Genomic DNA, 20,095 nt, shown 5'->3' with positions numbered 1-20,095 from the left:
AAAAAAAATTTTTTTTTTTCTTTATTCTTTGTGTTGACCATTCTATGTCAAAGTGTTTTGTTTACGTAAGTCATAATTTCCCGCTGCTTCTAAACAGTCAACTAAGCAAAACTAAACCAAGATTTTAAACTTTTTTAGAAAGAGTATTGTTACTTGTATATGCTGAGAACAATCAGGAAGGCTTTGTGGGTGACAGCGGAGTGTATCAAAGCAGCGCACGCTCTTGGGAGCAGGGACAAGTGCCTCTGCACCTTTCCTCCCCTTCTCTGATCTGTTAGGTATTTTTGCTTTAAATTTTACTGTTTTTTTTTTTTTTTTTTGCCCTGAGCTGCTAATTCTCTGAAACACCTAGTGAATTCTAGAATAAACATTAAAAACCCTAGTGGGCAGATGAGCACCTTCCGTTGGATGAAAAAGATTCCCTCAATGATAGCAGCAAATAATTTGGCAGATTTTTTCTGTGGGGGGGGGGGCGGTGCAGTTGTACAGGGGATGGAGTCATGTGTGCGTTGGGGAGTCACCGATCTCCTACTGAGACATTTACCCCTTATGAGTGCACTGTCCGAACAACTCGGGAGCATCCAGCTCTGTGAGGGAGGCAATGCACCTGAAACTCATAGCCGTGGTGGTTGGGGTCCAGCAGCGGAGCGGCCAGGGCTGCTTCACCCAAAGCCCGGGGCCAGGCCTCCTTCCTGTTCTTCAGCTCCAGTCCATTTTTGTGGATGTCATACAGGATTGGGAATGGGTCTTGGAGAGTAGTTTGTTCTTATTTTATAGAATTCCCAAATAACATTGCCTAGTTGAAAAACTATCCTTGAAGACCTGTTACATAGTTGACTGAAAAATAAATAAAAGCTCTGTAACATCGAGTAGCCCTGTGGTACCTCTGCCCTGTCATGGTGTTTAGGGAAGTGTCCCTTTGTAACACTGAGCTGCAGGGGAGAGCGCTGACGACCACCTGCTGTGCCAGTTCTGGTCCTTTGCCCTTCTTCCTCCTGCTCCCCTACCCCCACAGCTGGTTTTGGGAGGACTGTGATTAGCTTCACGAGGTAAACCAGATACCCGGTGGGTGGTATCATGGCTCATATGTTCTTCTGTAAGTGTGGGCCTCAGAGATGCCTAATGGGTGGGCTAAACCATCTGTACTCTTTCAACTTTAGAAAGGGGAAAATGGAGGGTTTTTTTTTTTTTTTAAATGTCTTAACACTTCACATAATAGCTTGAGTTAGTCAGTCCAAATAAAACCTTTTTTAAGTGTATTTGCATGCAACAAGTTTCTCCCCCTAGACAAGAGTTCTGAAATTCCTGGTTTTACAGTTTTATTTAGGGAAGGAATACACTATTACAACAGATGCTGTCCATTAGAAGGCCTGTGTTTGACATTGAAAGGTGGAAGGTGAATTCTCTGCCACTAACCATCTGTTAATTATTGTGTGTGTTCTGATAATTGTGTCTGTACTGTCTTGTTTACCCACTAATCCTTACTGTGTTATGAGTATATGGGAAGTTTTTCTGTAAATAACATAAATAGAAAAAAAGATGATTTTCCTCCCCATCCTCAGGAAAGCATTTCCGAGTGCGGGAGATGTTCCTTGTCTCCATTCTGTCAGTTTGAGGTGAGAACAACCTATTAAAAGTCAGTTTATGACTTGCAATGTGAAGAACAGTTTATATTTTCTTTTCTTTTTCTTTTTTCACTTTTCCGTTGCCTTTTTTCATGCTGTAATTTTTGTTTTGGTTCAGCCTGCCATGGAAGGGGTAGAGGTGAGAACTGGAGTGGAGGCCCAGGCGGGGGTTGCTGTTGTACTTGGTTTTGCTGTGACTTGTTAGCTGTCCTGTGGTTTTGTCCCGGGCGGAGTGCCTTGTGCCTTTGAGTGCGGTGAACCGTATTGTCTGTCTGTGGCGGAGTCGTCTTAGTCCCATTGCTGTGAACTGTCCAGATGCCAAGCATGTGTTATCTCGGAAGTTTTAAGCAAGATTCTCAGGTTTTTTGTTTTCTATATGTTATAATTCCACTCTCTCAATACTACTTGAGATTTATTTGGATTTTCTTAGCATAATGTTCGTATGAACTCATACATCTAACAGCCTCTTGAGGGGAAACTCCACGAAGAATGTATCATATTGGCTGGAAATGGGGAGCAATTATAGGTTATCTCCCATGGAAGTGACTTACTGACTGCCTTGAATTTACAACCTCACCACCTAGCCCCCTGCATCTCTCTCTTTCTCTCTCTCACACAAACACACACACACACACACATAGAACACTGTGACTTTGGACGGTCAGACCCGAGCTTTCCTTCTCTTATAAAATGGGGATGATGATAACAATTGTTGCTCCTATCTTCCAGTGGGGTAAAGATCAAAAGAAGTGACGTTACGATAGTTCTTTGAAAACTCAAAACCATCATAGAAAAGCACCACTATTCCATTGTTAAGGTGCTCTGCTGGTGCAGTGGTTAAGCGCTTGGCTGCTAAGCGAAAGGTCGGCGGTTCTAACCCGTCCAGCAGCTCTGTGGGAGAAAGCCTTGGCAATCTGCTCCTGTAAAGATTACAGCCTAGGAAGCCCTGTGGAGCAGTTCTGCTCTGTCACATGGGTTCACCATGAATCGCAATCTGCTTGATGGCACCCAACAGCAACTGCCTTTGAATGTTACAACTTCAGGATAAAACATCCTCTGTCTGAGAAGTTGAACATTCTGCAGAAGAGAACTTGCGAGATGCGATGGGGGCGACACTGAGCCAATTTTTCTATTTCTTACCCCTCATTGTTTCACCTTTTGGTTTAAAAAGAAATGTTGAGAAATATCTCAAGTGGTGCTGGGAACACGGCCCCTTTGGCTAGCAGTTATCATCCCCATTTTACCACGTGAGAGTCGTGCCTGTCACATTCAACATGGCGCAGGGGCCCTTACCTTCCCTGTGGCTGTGCAATCTCCTTGTCATTGCAGAAACAAACTAAGGGAACCAAAAGTGAGAATGGAAAGTTGAAGTGACCGTCAGTCAGAGCAACCACTGAGCAGTCAGTGCATTAGGAAATGCAAAACTTGGCAGTTCACATTTTTAATGATTCAGTATAAGTTTGTCAGCCTGATTTTTAGGCCTGGTTGACACATACTTAGGACCAGTCATTTATTTATATTGATGTTTGATTTCAAATTTAAATAGTCACATATTTTTTGAGGACTTCCTTTGTGCTGGGTTTTGAGGGCAAAAGCAGTCTGTGCCCTCAGAACTCAGTTTGTTGGGAAGACCGTATGCTCTCACAGCCGAGTGGGAGAACGGTCCTCGTGCTCTCAGACCACACGAGTGGTCCCCCTCCTCAGTCAGGGGGTCCAACACAGAAGACTTAGAAGGTCATTTCCAACACTTGCCAGTGGGCGTGGAAACAAATACAGCCCCCTCATGTGAGGCACACCCAGATGCTTTCCCCACAGTTCACATTATAGCAAGGTCAAGGGCAGTTAGTGTACTTAGGACACAGTTACAAACCACGGTGGGTAAGTTGTGGCTTTTTACATGTTAACTTTTTGCTTCCGGTGGCTAGCCTGCGAATGTAGTTAGACTGTATTAGGGTCTGTGGTCCTGTTGATAGCATTAGCTAGTGAAACTAATTGGCTTATTTTATAATTTCTGGTTTTCTCTATTAGGAAATGAAGATTTGTTCAGCAATTATAAACCTTTTTCACCTGATCCCAGCTGCACCTCAAACTCTGGTCAAGCCTTTGTTGGAGGTTGTCATGAAGACAGAGCGGGCTATGTTAATTGAGGTGAGGGTCAGACTTGGCATTGATTCTGACTTTTCCTCCACCTGTTGCTTATGGTATTTTTACTGTGTTGTATTTTAAATCGGTTGCTCTAACAATATGAAGATGTTAGACATTAATATTTGCTCAAGGTTGTTAGCCCAGTCCAGTTACAAGGGGGACATGTATATCATTATTCTGTGAGGTGGGTAGACAGTCCAGTTAATGGAAGGAACATCTTGTCCAGTTAAAAGGGGGACCTGTGCATCATGTATGAGGTGGGTAAACAACTAATTAGGGAAGAAGCTCCTCATCCAATTACGGGTTGGCGTGCGCATCAGTACTGTGTGAGGTGGGTGGACAACCAGTTGTGGAGGGAGTGCTTTGGACCAGAGCGGGACGGCGTCTGACATGGTTCCCTCATGTGCTCTAGGCTGGCAGTCCGTTCAGAGAGCCTCTGATCAAGTTCCTGACCCGGCACCCTTCACAGACAGTGGAGCTCTTCATGATGGAAGCCACGCTGAATGACCCCCAGTGGAGCAGAATGTTTATGGTAAGAGCTGTGAGGAACTGGGCTGGGTGTCCCTGCTAATTTGTGTCAGCCAGCATGCCCGACAAACTTAAATTCCTATCTTACTGATCAGTGTCCAGGCTTTATTTTCCTGAGTATATTGAGTATCAGAAACATTATTGCTGTTTGGCTGTATTTGTGCAAAGTTCAAGTCTGGGAACCACTCTTATAGGATTTGCAGGGAGGGTAATGATAGTGCCACCACCACCTGTACTAAAAAATGAATGAATTTCCTGGATCATGAAAATCATAAAGCATGATTACTGTTTAAAAGGCATTTCTTAAAGTGTGCTTTACGGTGATTTTTTTTTTAGTCTGTCTAGAAAGGTTAGGAGTCCTTGGGTGGGGCAAATTTAAGTGCTTGGCTGCTAACTGAAAGGTTGATAGTTTGAATCCACCTGGAGGTGCCTCGGAGGAGAGGCCATTGAAAACCCTGTGGAGCGCAGGTATACTCTGAAACTCATGGGGCTGCCATGAATCAGGGTCGACTCGATGGCAGTGGGTTAGAGAAGTTTAGAAAGAACCTTAGGGTTTGTATCATCTAACTTTTTGTGAGTTTCAGTTAGCTTAAAATAGCTTTTTTGCTTGTGTGCGTATGTGTTTTATTTTCAGAGTTTCCTAAAACACAAAGATGCCAGACCTCTTCGTGACGTCCTGGCCGCCAACCCAAACAGGTTCATCACCCTGCTGCTGCCTGGCGGCACGCAGGCTGCAGTGCGCCCTGGCTCCCCCAGCACCAGCACCATGCGCCTGGACCTCCAGTTCCAGGCCATCAAGGTAATGCCTCTCCACCTTGGCACCTGAACCCAAACATTTACCTGAGACCCAGAGAGAATCCTGTCCATGCCCTGTTTCTTCTCTGGCAGATCATCAGTATTATTGTTAAGAACGATGACACCTGGCTGGCTAATCAGCATTCCTTGGTGAGCCAGTTGAGACGTGTGTGGGTTAGTGACATCTTTCAAGAAAGGCACCGTAAGGAGAACATGGCTGCCACCAACTGGAAGGAGCCCAAGCTGCTGGCCTACTGCCTCCTGAACTACTGCAAGTAGGTGCCTCTGCCGTGTTGTGCTGCGCTGCATGTGGCGCGTTCTGTCCTGCCAGCCGAGCTGGGCCCTTCCTCCTGTGGTTCGTTGGATACGTGTGACCATGTTTGTTGTAGAGAATGGGCTATAGTGTTGACCTGTTTAAAAGGCAAATCAGGGTTGATAATTACGAAATCTGCCCTACGTTAATCTGTTTTCTCATTTTGACCTTTCAGGAGGAATTATGGAGATATAGAGCTGCTTTTCCAGCTGCTCCGAGCCTTTACTGGCCGTTTCCTCTGCAATATGACTTTCTTAAAAGAGTACATGGAAGAAGAGATTCCCAAGAATTATAGCATAGCTCAGAAACGGGCCCTGTTTTTTCGCTTTGTAGACTTCAGTGACCCCAACTTTGGAGATGAACTAAAAGCCAAGGTGGGTCGCACTGTTGGGCAGTGGGAGGTTCCAGGTGTCTGGGAACCTGGGACACTGTTGGTGTTCGACAGCATCTGTGACGCTTACCGACTGCCTGTTGGTGAAGAAAACACCCTTGTTGAGGAACATGAGGCAGACTATGCAGTGAATCCAGCCAGGAAAAGTCGTTTGTTTCCTTGTTTTTAGAAAATGACTGGTTTGAAGTGAGAACTAGGCCAGCAACTCTTCCTCAAGTTTTTAACCCTCCTTTCTCATTGCCATTTGAGTAGAAGCCTAGATTGCTGGCTGCACCCTTGATTGACATCTGCCTTCGTGGTGCAGGGTGGCCACACTGGCTGTCACTGCTGCCTCGCTAAAGGCAGTAAACGGCATGGCTTTGTTTTCCAAGCTTTTTCCTTTTTTTCCCTGTAGGTTCTGCAGCATATCTTGAATCCTGCTTTCTTATACAGCTTTGAGAAAGGGGAAGGAGAGCAGCTCTTAGGACCTCCTAATCCTGAAGGAGACAATCCAGAAAGCATCACCAGCGTTTTTATAACCAGGGTAAGCTCACTAGCCATGCAGCGGCGTGGAAACTCACTTGGCAGATGAATGCACTTGTGTGTGGTATGGGGTCAGTGAGATAAGTTCATCTCCCTGTGGGATTTCTTCTTCACGAGTGTATTGATGCATGGCAGAGTGTTATATATATCACAGTTGTTATTAGAGGGCTTTTGTGTGTGTGTGTGTGTGTGCTTTCGATGAAAGTTTACAGCTCAAGTTAATTTCTCATACAAAAATTCATACACATATTGTTATGTGACCCTAGTTGCAATGCCTTTAATGTGACAGCACACTCCCCCTTTCCACCCCGAATTTCCCATGTCCATTCAACCAGCTCCTGTCCCTTCTTGCCTTCTTATCCCGCCTCTGGACAGGAGCTGCCCATTTAGTCTCATTTGTTTACTTGAACTAAGAAGCACACTCTTTACGAGTATTATTTTACATTTTATAGTCCAGTCCAATCTTTGTCTGAAGAGTTGGCCCCGGGATGGTTTTAGTTCTGGGTTAACAGAAAGTCTGGGGGCCATGTCTTCTGGGATTCCTCTAGTCTCCGTCAGACCATTAAGTCTAGTCTTTTTATGTGAATTTGAGTTCTGCACCCCACTTTTCCCCTCCTCCATCAGGAATTCTCTGTTGTGTTCCCTGTCAGGGCGGTCATTGGTGGTAGCTGGGCACCATCTAGTTCTTCTGGTCTCAGGCTAATAGAATCTCTGGTTTATGTGGCCCTTTCTGTCTCTTGGGCTAATACTTCCCTTGTGTCTTTGGTGTTCTTCATTCTCCTTTACTCCAGGTGGGTGGGGCCAATTGATGCATCTTAGATGGCTGCTCACAAGCTTTTAAGACCCCAGATACCACTCACCAAAGTGGGATGCAGAACATTTTCTTAATAAACTTTGTTATGCCAGTTGACCTAGATGTGCCCCGAAACCGTGGTCCCCAGACCCCTGCCCCTCCTACTCTGTCCCTCGAAGTGTTTGGTTGTGTTTAGGAAACTTCTTAGCTTTTGCTTTAGTCCAGTTGTGCTGACTTTCCCTGTATTGTGTGTTGTCCTGTTAATGAGTTTTTAAAGGCAGCCTCATTGTGGAGTGAACTAACATTTCCGAATTAATCGATTCCAGTAAGAAGCACGATCTACTCAGTCTGTGTCAGTGAAAGTTCAGATATCTCAGCAGTTAAAGTTGTTGTGTGTCCCTTAGAAGGTAACACGGTTCAAACTCAGAAGTGGATTCCTGCCTTTTCTCCCCGTGCAGGTCCTTGACCCAGAGAAGCAGGCAGACATGCTGGACTCCCTGCGCATTTACCTCCTACAGTATGCCACGCTGCTGGTGGAGCACGCCCCCCACCATATCCATGACAACAACAAGAACCGCAACAGCAAGCTGCGCCGCCTGATGACCTTCGCGTGGCCCTGCCTGCTCTCCAAGGCCTGCGTCGACCCGGCCTGCAAGTATAGTGGACACCTTCTTCTGGCTCACATCATTGCCAAGTTTGCCATCCATAAGAAGATTGTGCTTCAGGTATTTCACAAGCACCACCCCCAGCTGGTCAACCCAACGGTCATGGAATTTCTGCATGTGAACATGCTGCTCCCTGGTTGTCTTTCACCATTAGTATTTAAAAATGCTCATCTCTGCCATGGCATAAAACTGTGGAACCCCTGCGATGGTTCACTCTTGGCTTCCTCCACCCCGTCACTAGCATGCCCTCTCACTCCTCTGCTTTAGAAACAAAACCATCTCCCTTTTCCACCTCAAGTTCACCAACCTCCTGCACCCTGCTTCTAACTCTGCCATTCCACGGAGGATGCTTTTGTCATGGCCTCTGCCAGCTCCTTGCAGCCAGAGACAACAGGTGCTTTTGAACCCTCATTTTGCCAACCCCTTGCAGTGTGGATGGTATCGAGCGTTATCTGCCTTGAGTCTCTCTAAGTGGTTTAGGCTTTGATGCCAGGCAGCCCTGGGTTAGCATTTTGTTTCTTCCACTCAGAAGCTTTGTGACCTTGGGTGTGTTAGTTGGTGTCTCTGTGTAAGAATGAATGTAATCATATCCTTGAGTGCCCAGCCTAATGTCTGCTCCATTTAGCACTCGACAGCTTATAGCTGTAGTTCAGTCCTGTGAAGCCACTCTCGACTGCTTTCCTCTGACCTCTCCCTCCGGTGGACATTCGTGGTGTTACAGCCCAGGCCTAGACAGAGCCAGTGGCCTTTCCGACATCACCATCTTCCAGGCATGAGATAGAACCCCAATCTCTAGGGTTGGCATTGCTCCACCTAAAGTTTTCCAGACCAGGTACCTGGAGGGCCCTCTTTGCCTCCCTTTAATCCTCCCCAGCATCCAAGCATCAGCAAGTCCTATGGATTTCCAGGGCCCACCCCCCACCCCCTCACTTCCCCAGGATCACTCAGGTCTTTGGATCGTCCCAGCCTTCCCTCAGACTTCCGTCCCTCACTCTTGACTGTTGCAAGAGCCTCTCATCACTGATGTGGTCCGTTTTGATCCCCTTTCCATTCGTTAACCAGAGAGAGGTGATCTGCAACCTCAGCCAACTGCCTGCTAGACATAAGCTCCCTGAGACCGATAGTCAGGTCTTCTTTCTCTGTTTCCCCCGCCCTCACCCAGTCAGGGTACGTAGTGGGTGCTGAGTAAATGCTAGAGTGAGTGATTCACTGACTAAAACTAAACGGAGGAAAGAGCAGCTAAGCCGTTTTCTAATGGAAAGTCCTAAGGAATTTTTTAAAAATTATTTTTCAAACATATCCCATCTTGTTTCTAAGCAATTGCTTGTATTTTGGATTTTGTTTGTCTGATCAAGCCCTTCTTCCAAGGCCGCATGAGAATACCTTTGCTGTTTCAGGTGTTTCACAGTCTTCTCAAGGCCCACGCGATGGAAGCCCGGGCCATCGTCAGGCAGGCCATGGCCATCCTGACCCCCGCGGTGCCGGCGAGGATGGAGGATGGGCACCAGATGCTGACCCACTGGACCAGGAAGATCATCGTGGAGGAGGGCCACACCGTGCCGCAGCTCGTGCACATCCTGCACCTGATCGTGCAGCACTTCAAGGTGTGTGGACGTGGCTGGCGCGCCCCGGGATGCGTCTGCTGTAACAGAGTGGTCCTTCGTCTTTCAGGAAAACTTGCGGGTTTGTTGATGAGAGTGTGTGTGCGTGCATGGCTTTATCAGTACAACTTGCTGTAGTGTGGAGACTGTGTCCCAGGTGTGCGCTTCTGTCTGTCTAAAGCTCCAGTTTTACTGTATGTGCTCGGTTAACCCTGAGTAAAGGTAAGTTGCTGCTTGAAAGTGGGAGGTAGTCATAAATCCAGAATTTGGTACCTTGGCTGGAAAAGCCATAAATGCCTCTAGCTCTTTCTTCCATATAGCCAAATCACCCGCTCGGTGAGATTTATTCCTACGTAAATATTTCTTGAAGATTTTGGGTAGAGGAAAAAGGGTTGCTTTGAAGGGATGTTCTTTTGCTGCCAGCTTTTTTAGAATGGGGAGTTTGCTTCTTGTTATGTCCTTAAACTTTTATGAAGTCAAGTCTGAAGTTTGATAGATGTGACTAGACTCACCTACCTAGCGGGAATTTCATTCTTCACCGTTTCTTGAGGGTGGTACGAGAAAGAAGGCTGAAGCATACTGTGACACTTCTGGGCCTCAGAGGGAGAGGGGTAAACGCACAGACACGCATACATGCACCTCCACACAGGGAAGGTAACGAGCATTTGCTTCCCAAAGTTACAATTCAGGATTCTTGAGCACAGGGTTGTGTGTGCGCGTGTGTGTGGCACGCGCGTGTTGGCCGGACGTGACGCCGGCCCCTGTGCCCACCCACAGGTGTACTACCCGGTGCGGCACCACCTGGTGCAGCACATGGTCAGCGCCATGCAGAGGCTGGGCTTCACGCCCAGCGTCACCATCGAGCAGAGGAGGCTGGCGGTCGACCTCTCGGAAGTTGTCATCAAGTGGGAGCTGCAGAGGATTAAGGACCAGCAGGTAGGCACCCTGACCGCTGGTGCTGCCCCGATTGTATTCCTGGTGCATCTCCCTAGAAATCAGTCAGTAAAGTCACGTTTGTGTGTGTGTGTTTTTTAAGCCGGATTCAGATATGGATACAAATTCGAGTGGAGAAGGAGTCAATTCGGTCTCGTCCATTAAAAGAGGCCTGTCGGTAGATTCTGCCCAGGAAGTGAAGCGCTTCAGGACGGCCACTGGAGCCATAAGTGCAGTAAGATTGTGCGCCACCCCGTGATGTGCTTTCTGCTGTGGGCACTGTGCTTTCTGCGAGAGCTTGTCTTTCTACTGAACACACGCTGACTGTGCCGAGCTCTGTGCCGGAGAGGCAGCTGGGAGAGGCTGCGTTCCACGCATAGGAGCTCTGCGCCACATTGCTCACGAGGTGTTTCCCCGGTCACCAGACATGGTGTTCTTTGCGCTCACTTAGTACCATTAGAGTTCTGATAATGATGAGTTACTTGCATAAAGGCATCCAGAGACACTCTTTGAAGTAAGAAGAATGATTGAGAGCATGTGCACATGTTGTAATCTAATTTTTCAAAAAGACAGTATGTCTTATTTTGTGTTTGGAGTGCAGCCACCGCAAGGGTCCTTGGGGATCACTGTCATCACCCTTGTTGCGATGTTAGCAGCCTGGGCTCTAACTTAGCTGGTGTCCTCGTTCCTCTGGATTGATGGTTAACATGGCCTTGGCTGGTTGAACTTCCAGCTTTGCCCGCTTGAGATTGAACTCTTCCCCTCCCCTCACTGTCCCATTGTAGTACATGGCACCCGTCTTCCACCTGTGCTCCAGTTAGAAACCTGGACCACCTGTGGTTCGTACCTTACTGCTTCCCACACACCTGGTCTGTGGGCAGGGCTGGCCGTCCTGCCTCGCACACCGACTCTTTTCTTTCCTTCTTCCACTGTCCTGGTCCCAGCCTCCCTCACCCTTCACCGGATTACTGAAACCACCTCCATCTTCTCTCTGCTTCCACTCTTAATCCCCTCTCCAATTTGGCTTTCATAAAGTGGTCAGAGTCCCAAAGCACTTTTCTTTCAGAATTTCAGTCGGGAAGCTGACTGAAGGGTACATGGAACCCATGTACTGTTGTTGCTGCTTCTTGTGAATCTATAGTCATTTCACACAAAAAAAAGTTAAGAAACATTAAGTTAGTGTCTTCCCCCTCACGTAAACCCTGCGTGCAGCGACTTCCCGTGTATTTGGCGTAAAGCCCCAAGCTCTTGGCTGTGGCCTCCAGGCCTGCTGCCTGCTCTCCTCTCCTCTGAACCTGGTTCTCTGCGCCCCAGGCACGCAGGCCTTCCCTCGCCTTTGAGACACTGCAGGTCCTGGGCTCGCTTAGGATGTGTCTCTTTGTTCTTTCTCCACTGCTAGGAGCAGTGTTATCTTTTCTCATGGCTGGCTTCTCAGTCTTAGAGTCTACCTTAATGCCATCTTCTCACCTTCCTTGAGCACGCCCCTTTTGTTGCTGTTCACGTCACACGACCTAGTGTGTTTTCTTCATAGCGGCTTTATTCTCTATCCTCTCACTGGGTGTGTATACTCTGTGAGGGCAGAGAGCGGAAGAGCGTCTGTACCTGGGAGGGACTACGCACCTGTGAGTTGGCTGAATGAGGAAACAGCCTCTGCTGGAAGTTCCTTGTTCAGAGTTCTATTCCTGCCTAAACAACAGTCCTTTTCTAGGTGTTTGGGAGGAGCCAGTCACTGCCTGGAGCCGACTCCCTTCTCGCCAAGCCCATTGACAAGCAGCACACGGACACGGTGGTGAATTTCCTCATCCGCGTGGCTTGCCAGGTGCAGGATTCAGAATGTCTCATGTTAGGGATTCTTAAGAACAGAGACTGCTTAGTAGCACTCCAGGATGCTGTGTGACAGTTTAGTCAAAAAAGAAATAGACAAGCCAGGGTCTGAAAACGAGTTCTGTCACTTTATAATACCAAATACCCTTGATTCATGTCATGTTAATATGTCTAAAATCTTCGTGTTTTATAATTCATATGATTTTTAAAAGCATTTTTTCCCCAGTGGTAATAAAATGTCTTATAATTAATAGCATCTTAGCGTCAGTGAAATATAGTAGTTCAGTGATCTTGGGCAAATTATTTAACTTCAGAGTTTTCCTCATTTTAAAGTGCGAATGATAGGTATAAAGGTGTTGGGATGATCCAACTTGTATAAAATATGTACAAGGTTCATGATTTAAGTGCTTTTACAACTCTTGTGTTGTATTTATCATTCACATCAATATATATGTTCATGGAGTTATTGAGAATCCAGTTCTGAAACTTCCATTTTTATATTTGAAAAAAACTGTTGTACATGAAATTCTCCTAAGTATGTATTTTTATTTGGGAATCTTAAGTTCATATAATCATTCGACAAAATAGTATATCTTGCAGTTCTGTTGAGAGTTTTCAAGTACGGAAAACAATTACTGAACTCTCCAGCCATAAATCACTTCTTTGGGCCTACAGTGTGCTAGGCACCATGCTAGGTGAGGTGCCTGGCCCTGCCTCAGGGAGTTTCCTGACCTTAATCGAGCAATCACATAGATGCTCGCCGGATCCCACTGATGCGTACCACAAACAGGTTGGGTGTCGTTGGGGGGTGATCCAGTCAGGAGGGTCAGAGTTCCTGAAGCAGAGCCAACTGAGTTGAGTCAGATGGGGGAGGAGGTGGCCCTGAGGTGGTGAGCTGGGAAAGAGGTGAGTTGCGAGGATGCGTATGCAGTCAGGAAGCAATGCTCACTAGCACAGCTACAAGCCTTTGTGGGGAATCTGGGCTTTAATTTGACTGAACTTGTAGGTGAACGACAACACCAACACCGCGGGCTCATCTGGGGAGGTGCTCTCCCGCCGCTGTGTGAATCTCCTGAAGACGGCCTTACGACCAGACATGTGGTCCAAGTCCGAACTCAAACTCCAGTGGTTCGACAAGCTGCTGATGACCGTGGTAGGTGCACAGGCCTGTCAGGGCAGGGGTCCAGCAGGGCTCGTGCCAGACACTCCCAGGTCCCTTCTGGGCCTGACTGCCAGGCTGCATGTCTTACAGACGCTCTGCAGTTACAACGTCCTCCACTTGGTCTCCTGGCTGCTAGAGAGGGGGCAGCAGTGTCACTGACTGAAAATGGTTTTAAAACTTCAGCCCTTGCCTCTGATGCCGAATACACTTAGGATTTTTCAAACCAAGTATCAGTTCGCTTTGATTTTGCAGACTTAATTCTTAAACTGACTTAAGAGTTGGCTTGGAACAAACATTTCTAGTTGACTTACGCAGAAATCTTTAAAATAAATTTGAGTTTTTATAACAGGTTTTTACAGTGGACATATGATTTGTTACCCAGCCCTGTATCGTACTTATGAGGGTGGGAAACAAGGAGCTAGCCCCAAATGCTGGTTATTAGTGGTGTTTTGATCTATAATTTTCTGGTGGTAGCAAAAGCTGGACTCTTGCCTTACCCATTTCATTACCATCTCAAGTTCAATTTGTTGTTTTTAATGGAATTAGAAAGCTTTGACTGTCAGGATTATAAAACCTGTTGTAGGCATTTGTTGATTTCTAGCTGCCAAGACTATCGCTGTTGTGTAAGTTTCTTGAAAGGTTATACAGCATAGTCTGTTTCTGTAAACAGGTCCCGTAATTCTGCAACATATCTTTGATTTTAGTTTGGTGCATAATTTCTAGATTGTCTGTAGATTTCTTTTTTCTTTTTTTTAATCTCTTAGGAAGGTTGGATTGCTTTCCAATTAAACACAGTCATAGTTGAAAGCTTAGCCATAGTGGACAGCCTCTCCCACTTGGTGTGCTAACATTGTCATGCAGCAGTGTGCCAGGCTAACAGTGGCTTTCCACGTTTGTTCCTGTAATCCATAGTTTTACCTCGGACCTCAGTGCATACACGTAGTACATATACACGGTGTGTGTGTGTGTGTGTGTGTGTGTGTGTGTGTGTGTGTAAACCACAGAAACAAAAGTTTTCCTATGAAACAGTACTTACCCTATAAACCATGCACTTGATTTTCTGTTTTACTTGATTTTGTTTTATTTTTCTTAAATACTGACATCACCTATTAGCTTGACTTCATAATAAGGTAGTTTGAAAGGTACTTCTTTTGGGGAAGATATTTATATTTTAACTAAAAAAAATAGGGGGAGGAAAGCAAGATTTATTGTAGTAACTTCATTTTTAATCCAGATTTTAGTGAATTTTGAAAATTTAGTAATATCTTTAATGAGCTTCCTTTTTTAAAGAGATTTGACTAAATATTTAAAGCAAATTTATAAAAGAAACATTCTTATGAAATCCTATTGCATTAATAACATTGTTTTAGAGTTTAGTATGGTGGTCTTTATTTTTTAATGATGTGTTCTTCATTCTTTAGTGGTTTTTTTTACTTACTTTCCAAATACTTAACTGGCACATAGTTTTAAATTTTCTTGATTTATGTTTCTACAGTTTCCTAGAGCATCTATTTCATCTCTGTTTGGCCTGTGCTCTCTGTTCCAGGAGCAACCCAATCAGGTTAACTATGGGAATATCTGCACTGGATTGGAAGTGCTGAGTTTCTTGCTGACGGTCCTCCAGTCTCCAGCGATCCTCAGCAGCTTCAAGCCCCTGCAGCGTGGAGTCGCTGCCTGCATGACATGTGGAAACACCAAAGTTCTGCGAGCCGTCCACAGCCTTCTCTCGCGCCTAATGAGCATTTTCCCAACAGAGCCAAGTATGTGACGTTCTCCATCAGTGCCATCCCTGGGGGCTGGGGCTGCTCATCCCGCAGTCACCGTACTGAGCACTTCATGATCCCACTCCTCTTTGTACTTTTAACCTGTTTTAAAAAAATCATGTAGAACTTGATAGTAGTAGCAGACATTGCATTAGATTTTTGTCTGCTTTGGAAATGCTGTTATTTACTAGCTGAACATTACTGTTTTCCTAAGGTGTTAAAAAGAAATTATGTTAAAGTATTTTATCAAACATTGAACAGGTGACAGTATTGTATTTGAGGTATTGTAATTTAGAACATGTCCTAGTAAGGCTTGGTGAGCTGAAAAGCTGTCACTCCGCTTGTGAAGTGGATACCTGCCCAGTGAAGAGCACCACACCCACCCTGCAGTGGGAGAGAGTGACTCATGTCTCTGAGGTGCGCATATGCACACTTCCCCGGAATCGCATAGCGGCTATTACTGTGCATAGGTTACTTGTTCTTTCAGCAAAAGTGTACTGAGCACCGCATTGCACCAGTCGCTGCAGATAGCAAAACAACTAAAATTCTATCCCCACCGTGAGGAGAGTTAGCATCCTGGTGATGGGACAGGTGTGAGAGCCCAGACTGCAGTGCTCAGTTTTCAACTCCCTTTCAGGCACCTCCAGTGTGGCCTCCAAGTATGAAGAGCTGGAGTGCCTCTACGCGGCTGTCGGGAAAGTCATCTACGAAGGGCTCACCAACTACGAGAAGGCCACCAACGCAAACCCGTCCCAGCTCTTCGGTGAGTGTGTCTTATCCTGGTTTTCCCAGCAGCGGTTCCATCTGGCACCAGTGGGTTCTTGGTCACTGTACATGCTTTCCTTCTGGGAAAGGCTCTGCTTGTTAAGAGGAGTTTCTAAACCTCCATGTTGTTCAGGGTACCTGTGTGTGTTGCCTGGAACACACAAGACTCCCTTTCCCTGGAGTCTTTGAGGTAAACAACCTCTGTCCCACCGTTATCACTGGCACATCCCCTGTTCTGGCCTCCAGCCTTCGATGCAGGATTTAGTTGTGAGAGGGACTGCCCTTGGGCACGTGGATCCTGCTGACCCATTTTATAGTCAACACAGATGTGTCACTAAAGCCTTGTACAGATGTGTAGTGCTACTGCCTTTTACACTGTGTTCACCTGTCAGTAAGCCTCTTACAAGACATGATCTAGTCCCCTCTGATTGGTGAGACTCTGGCTGACCAGGTGAAAGGAAAGTTGACTGCTCAGATAAATCAGGACAGCTGGATAACTGGCCCCCAGAGACCCAAAAGGCAAATGTATAGACACTCACTGCTTTGTGTCAACCTCATGTCTTAGATTAGGGTTAGACTTTGGACTAGCAATTTAAAATGTTTTTCTCCTCTGTTACATGTTCATTGTATAAAATTTTAAAAATACAAATGGGGGGAAGTGAAATCAAAGTCACCTGCAAGCCCCTCCCTCTGCCTGTTGATAGTCCTGCTTAGCACTTTGGTGTGTATGTTTCTCTTCTGTACATGTGTGTACAGATGCGTATGAGATGGCCCTTGCTGTGCAGACTCTTGTGTCTGAGTTCGCAAACTCAATACATGATTTTTGGATAAATTCTTTGTTCTTCAAACTCTTGCTGTGTGCTAGCTGAAATTCAGGAGCCAGGTACACTTGGCTAAAATGGTATCCCTTGCTATCGAAGCTTGCTTTTCTACTCTGAAACCAGGTAGATTTGGGTAGTGAGGAATACTTCTGTGACTTTTTTTTAAGAAGTGGGATCGTACTGTAGATCCTGCTTTGCAACCTAGCTTCCATCACAGTTAATTCTCCAAAGGACTCTTTCTAGAAGAGGGGACACCACCCTCCTCGGTGGAGGTGAGCGCAGGCCAGGGGCAGCGTGGGGTAAGGTGGGCCTGGAGAGGGCTCCCTGCCTTGGCCACCCCACTCCGCAGGCACGGTTACTGACACCTGCCTGGTGGGGGAGAGCGTGGCAGCCAGTAGCAGCCAGCACGCCTTCCCCATCGTCATCATCAAGTGTCAGGGGTCTCAGAACTCAACTTCTCTGAATGGACTGGCTGTCCCACCGAGAATTGGCCTTTAGACAAAGCAGGCCTGGAATTGCCCTTGTCTGGGCCGACTGCACGTGCAAAATGACAGACACCCTTCTCCTGTTCCGTGAGCACAGACTTCGCACTGAGTGTGTTTGTTAGGTGTCAGGGATGTCAAAATGCCGGTGAAGAAAGATGACCTTTTCTTTCCATACACTTGGCGTTCGTGTTCCGGTGATGGTTTTACTGATTTTTACTGATCTCACGCGGTTTTTCAGAATGAATTGTAAACTGAATTCTGAGCTATTCGTAATGCCCGGATAGGCTAGATAAAAAACAAAGGGTTTTCTTCTTCTTTTCCCAAACATGTCATGAGACAAAAAACCTCATCAGGGTGGTTTGCTGTAACTTAAAACAAAATCCAGAAATGAAATGAGTACCGTTTCCACTGAAGCACTCAAGTCAGTTCTCAAGCATGATGCTGCTGCCGTGATTAAGAATAGAAGTGAAAACATCGTACTTCAAAATGTAGCGTATATCACATGAAAACATATAATGTTGACATTTGGGATTAATCTGTACTTTTGTCAGTATGGTGTTTGAAATAGCACATTTTTGTTAATTTTTTTTTAACTTTTCTGTAAAATGACCGGCAATTTGTGCATCTTAGGGACACTTATGATCCTCAAGTCTGCGTGCAGCAACAACCCAAGCTACATCGACAGGCTGATCTCGGTCTTCATGCGCTCGCTCCAGAAGATGGTCCGTGAGCATCTGAGTCCACAGGCAGCGTCGGGAAGCACAGAAGCCACCTCAGGTGACAGCCTTGGTGTCCCGTGTTGTTGACACAGACTCTAGTCAGCACCCACATGGTGCCGGTGGTGCAGCTGAATTCTAACGCGAACACGTTCCCTGTTGTTCACGTTATCATTTGCTCAGAACAGAGAGGTCCTGAAAAAATCAAACCAAGACTCGTTTTAAAAATAAACTCCTTTTGAGGTTTGTGAACGTAAGAATGAAGAAGTTTTGAAATGAATAGACATTTATATGGACTTTTTCACTGCTAAGTGAGAATTATCCAATGATTGGTATAAAATAGAGGTTACTTAATCAGAGCAGTTATTGCTAAGAAGGGTTGAGTTGCAGCTTCCAGATATAAACAGTGGGCTCCAGAAATCTGGGTGATGTGCTGGTGGGGTTTTTTTGTGCATGGGGGCAGGAGGTTAGCCCACTGCTAGACATGCCTTAGAACACAAGTGCTGTGAGTGTGACTTCAGGATGGGGGTGCAGGTGATTCTGGACTATCAACGCCATTGTATGCCCCCTCAGAGGGAGGGCTCTTACGGAGTCACCCTCGTGAGGTGCAGCAGTAAGACAGTGATGAGTGGCTTCACGTTCTAGAGCTCTGTAGTGAGCTGCTGTGGAGTCGGCCCTGCCTTGTGGGCAACCCCACACACAACGGAACAGAACACTCCCTGGCCTGCACCGTCCCCATGATCGGTTACAGATCAGACTGTTGTGACCACAGGGTTTTCATTGGCTGATTTTCAGAAGTAGGCGACCAGGCATTTCTTCATAGTTCTGTTGAGTCTGGAAGCTCTGCTGAAACCTGTTCAGCATTGTAGTAACATGCAAGCCGCCACTGACAGATGTGTGGTGGCTGTGTATGAGGTGCATTGGCTGGGAATTGAACCAGGGTCTCCTGCATGGAAGGCAAGAATTCTACCACCAAACCACCAATGCCCCCCTCCCAGAATCTAAGTGCTGGAGAAAACATTTTGGGGGAAAACGGACAGGATTCACCATGCCGAGTAATGCACAGTGGCTGCGTGTTTGAACGTTTGTTGAGACGTGGGGCACGTCCTCTTTATTCCTGTGCACAGGAACAAGCGAGCTGGTGATGCTCAGTCTAGAGCTGGTGAAGACTCGGCTGGCCGTGATGAGCACAGAGATGCGGAAGAACTTCATCCAGGCCATTCTAACATCCCTCATCGAAAAGTCGCCCGACGCCAAAATCCTCCGTGCTGTAGTTAAGATTGTGGAGGAATGGGTTAAAAATAACTCCCCGATGGCAGCCAATCAGGTGAGCTGTGGGAAGAGGGTCTGGGCACTGGGCAAGTGATCTAGCTGTGTATTTAAAAGAAAATTCGAGCATCACCTTCTCAGCTTCTTTCTGAAAGTTCTTGAAGTAAAACAATTTTCTCCCATATTTGCAGTCATAGTATTTTGTCTTGATTAAGATGGATTTTTGTCAGTGTGCTTAACAGACTTTAAATAGAAACTTGAGATAAGCTGGTGACTCATCTGAATGTGGTTTTACTTGTGTTAAGATGTTAAGTGAACCTTACTTGTTAGCCTTTTGTGATGGTGAAGGTAAACCAAAATAGTAATAATACTGAGTGACTATCATTTAACTTAGTGAGATCCTTGTAAACTAATTTAATTGCTTTCTCTCCAAAGTGAGTGGTGACCCCTAGGAAAACTATTGGCATCTGTCTTGATTTTAAGCATCCAAAGAGAACCAGAACCACCTTTAACTTTTGTGTAGAAATGACCTTGTCTCATTGTACTTGGTGGAATTGTAGGAGCTTTAAAAATAGTATAACAGATGGCTGCAGTAGTTTTGAACATGTCTTTTTTCAGAAAGAAGTAAATTGACTTTTTCTTTTAAAAATCAAATTCATACAGACACCTACACTCCGGGAGAAGTCCATTTTGCTTGTGAAAATGATGACCTACATAGAAAAGCGGTTTCCAGAAGACCTTGAATTAAATGCCCAGTTTTTAGACCTCGTTAACTATGTCTACAGGTAACCGTAACAATCACCAAATATTGCAGATAGTGGCCCGTAACATGTTCTCTGTTCACCCAACACGGCGTGACTTTTTTTTTATTTGTTATTTTTTTTTAAATTGTACTTCAGGTGAAGGCTTACAGAACAAATAGTTTCTCATGAAACAGTAGTATGCATATTGTTTTATGACATTGGTTAACAACCCCACA

General features: G+C 45.9%; 1 protein-coding gene across 1 annotated transcript in view; it reads left to right on the top strand.

Annotated features, from left to right (window-relative positions):
- Positions 1 to 20,095, top strand: part of TRRAP (transformation/transcription domain associated protein) — a 135,835-nt gene that overhangs the window by 69,793 nt on the left and 45,947 nt on the right. The window contains exons 32-48 of the mRNA XM_023735339.1: positions 3,654 to 3,773; positions 4,183 to 4,302; positions 4,933 to 5,097; positions 5,187 to 5,368; positions 5,582 to 5,780; positions 6,192 to 6,320; positions 7,571 to 7,837; positions 9,175 to 9,381; positions 10,156 to 10,314; positions 10,415 to 10,546; positions 12,020 to 12,130; positions 13,142 to 13,288; positions 14,844 to 15,057; positions 15,698 to 15,823; positions 17,762 to 17,908; positions 18,975 to 19,174; positions 19,780 to 19,901. Coding sequence (XP_023591107.1) covers positions 3,654 to 3,773; positions 4,183 to 4,302; positions 4,933 to 5,097; positions 5,187 to 5,368; positions 5,582 to 5,780; positions 6,192 to 6,320; positions 7,571 to 7,837; positions 9,175 to 9,381; positions 10,156 to 10,314; positions 10,415 to 10,546; positions 12,020 to 12,130; positions 13,142 to 13,288; positions 14,844 to 15,057; positions 15,698 to 15,823; positions 17,762 to 17,908; positions 18,975 to 19,174; positions 19,780 to 19,901 — 2,747 coding nt within the window. The remainder of the gene's footprint in view (positions 1 to 3,653; positions 3,774 to 4,182; positions 4,303 to 4,932; positions 5,098 to 5,186; positions 5,369 to 5,581; positions 5,781 to 6,191; positions 6,321 to 7,570; positions 7,838 to 9,174; positions 9,382 to 10,155; positions 10,315 to 10,414; positions 10,547 to 12,019; positions 12,131 to 13,141; positions 13,289 to 14,843; positions 15,058 to 15,697; positions 15,824 to 17,761; positions 17,909 to 18,974; positions 19,175 to 19,779; positions 19,902 to 20,095) is intronic.

Source organism: Trichechus manatus, unplaced genomic scaffold (assembly GCF_000243295.1).
Source record: "Trichechus manatus latirostris isolate Lorelei unplaced genomic scaffold, TriManLat1.0 scaffold00077, whole genome shotgun sequence".
NCBI classification, from domain to species: Eukaryota; Metazoa; Chordata; class Mammalia; order Sirenia; family Trichechidae; genus Trichechus; species Trichechus manatus.
The sequence above is the reverse complement of the archived record's forward strand: the minus strand, read 5'-3'. Positions and strand labels throughout refer to the sequence as shown.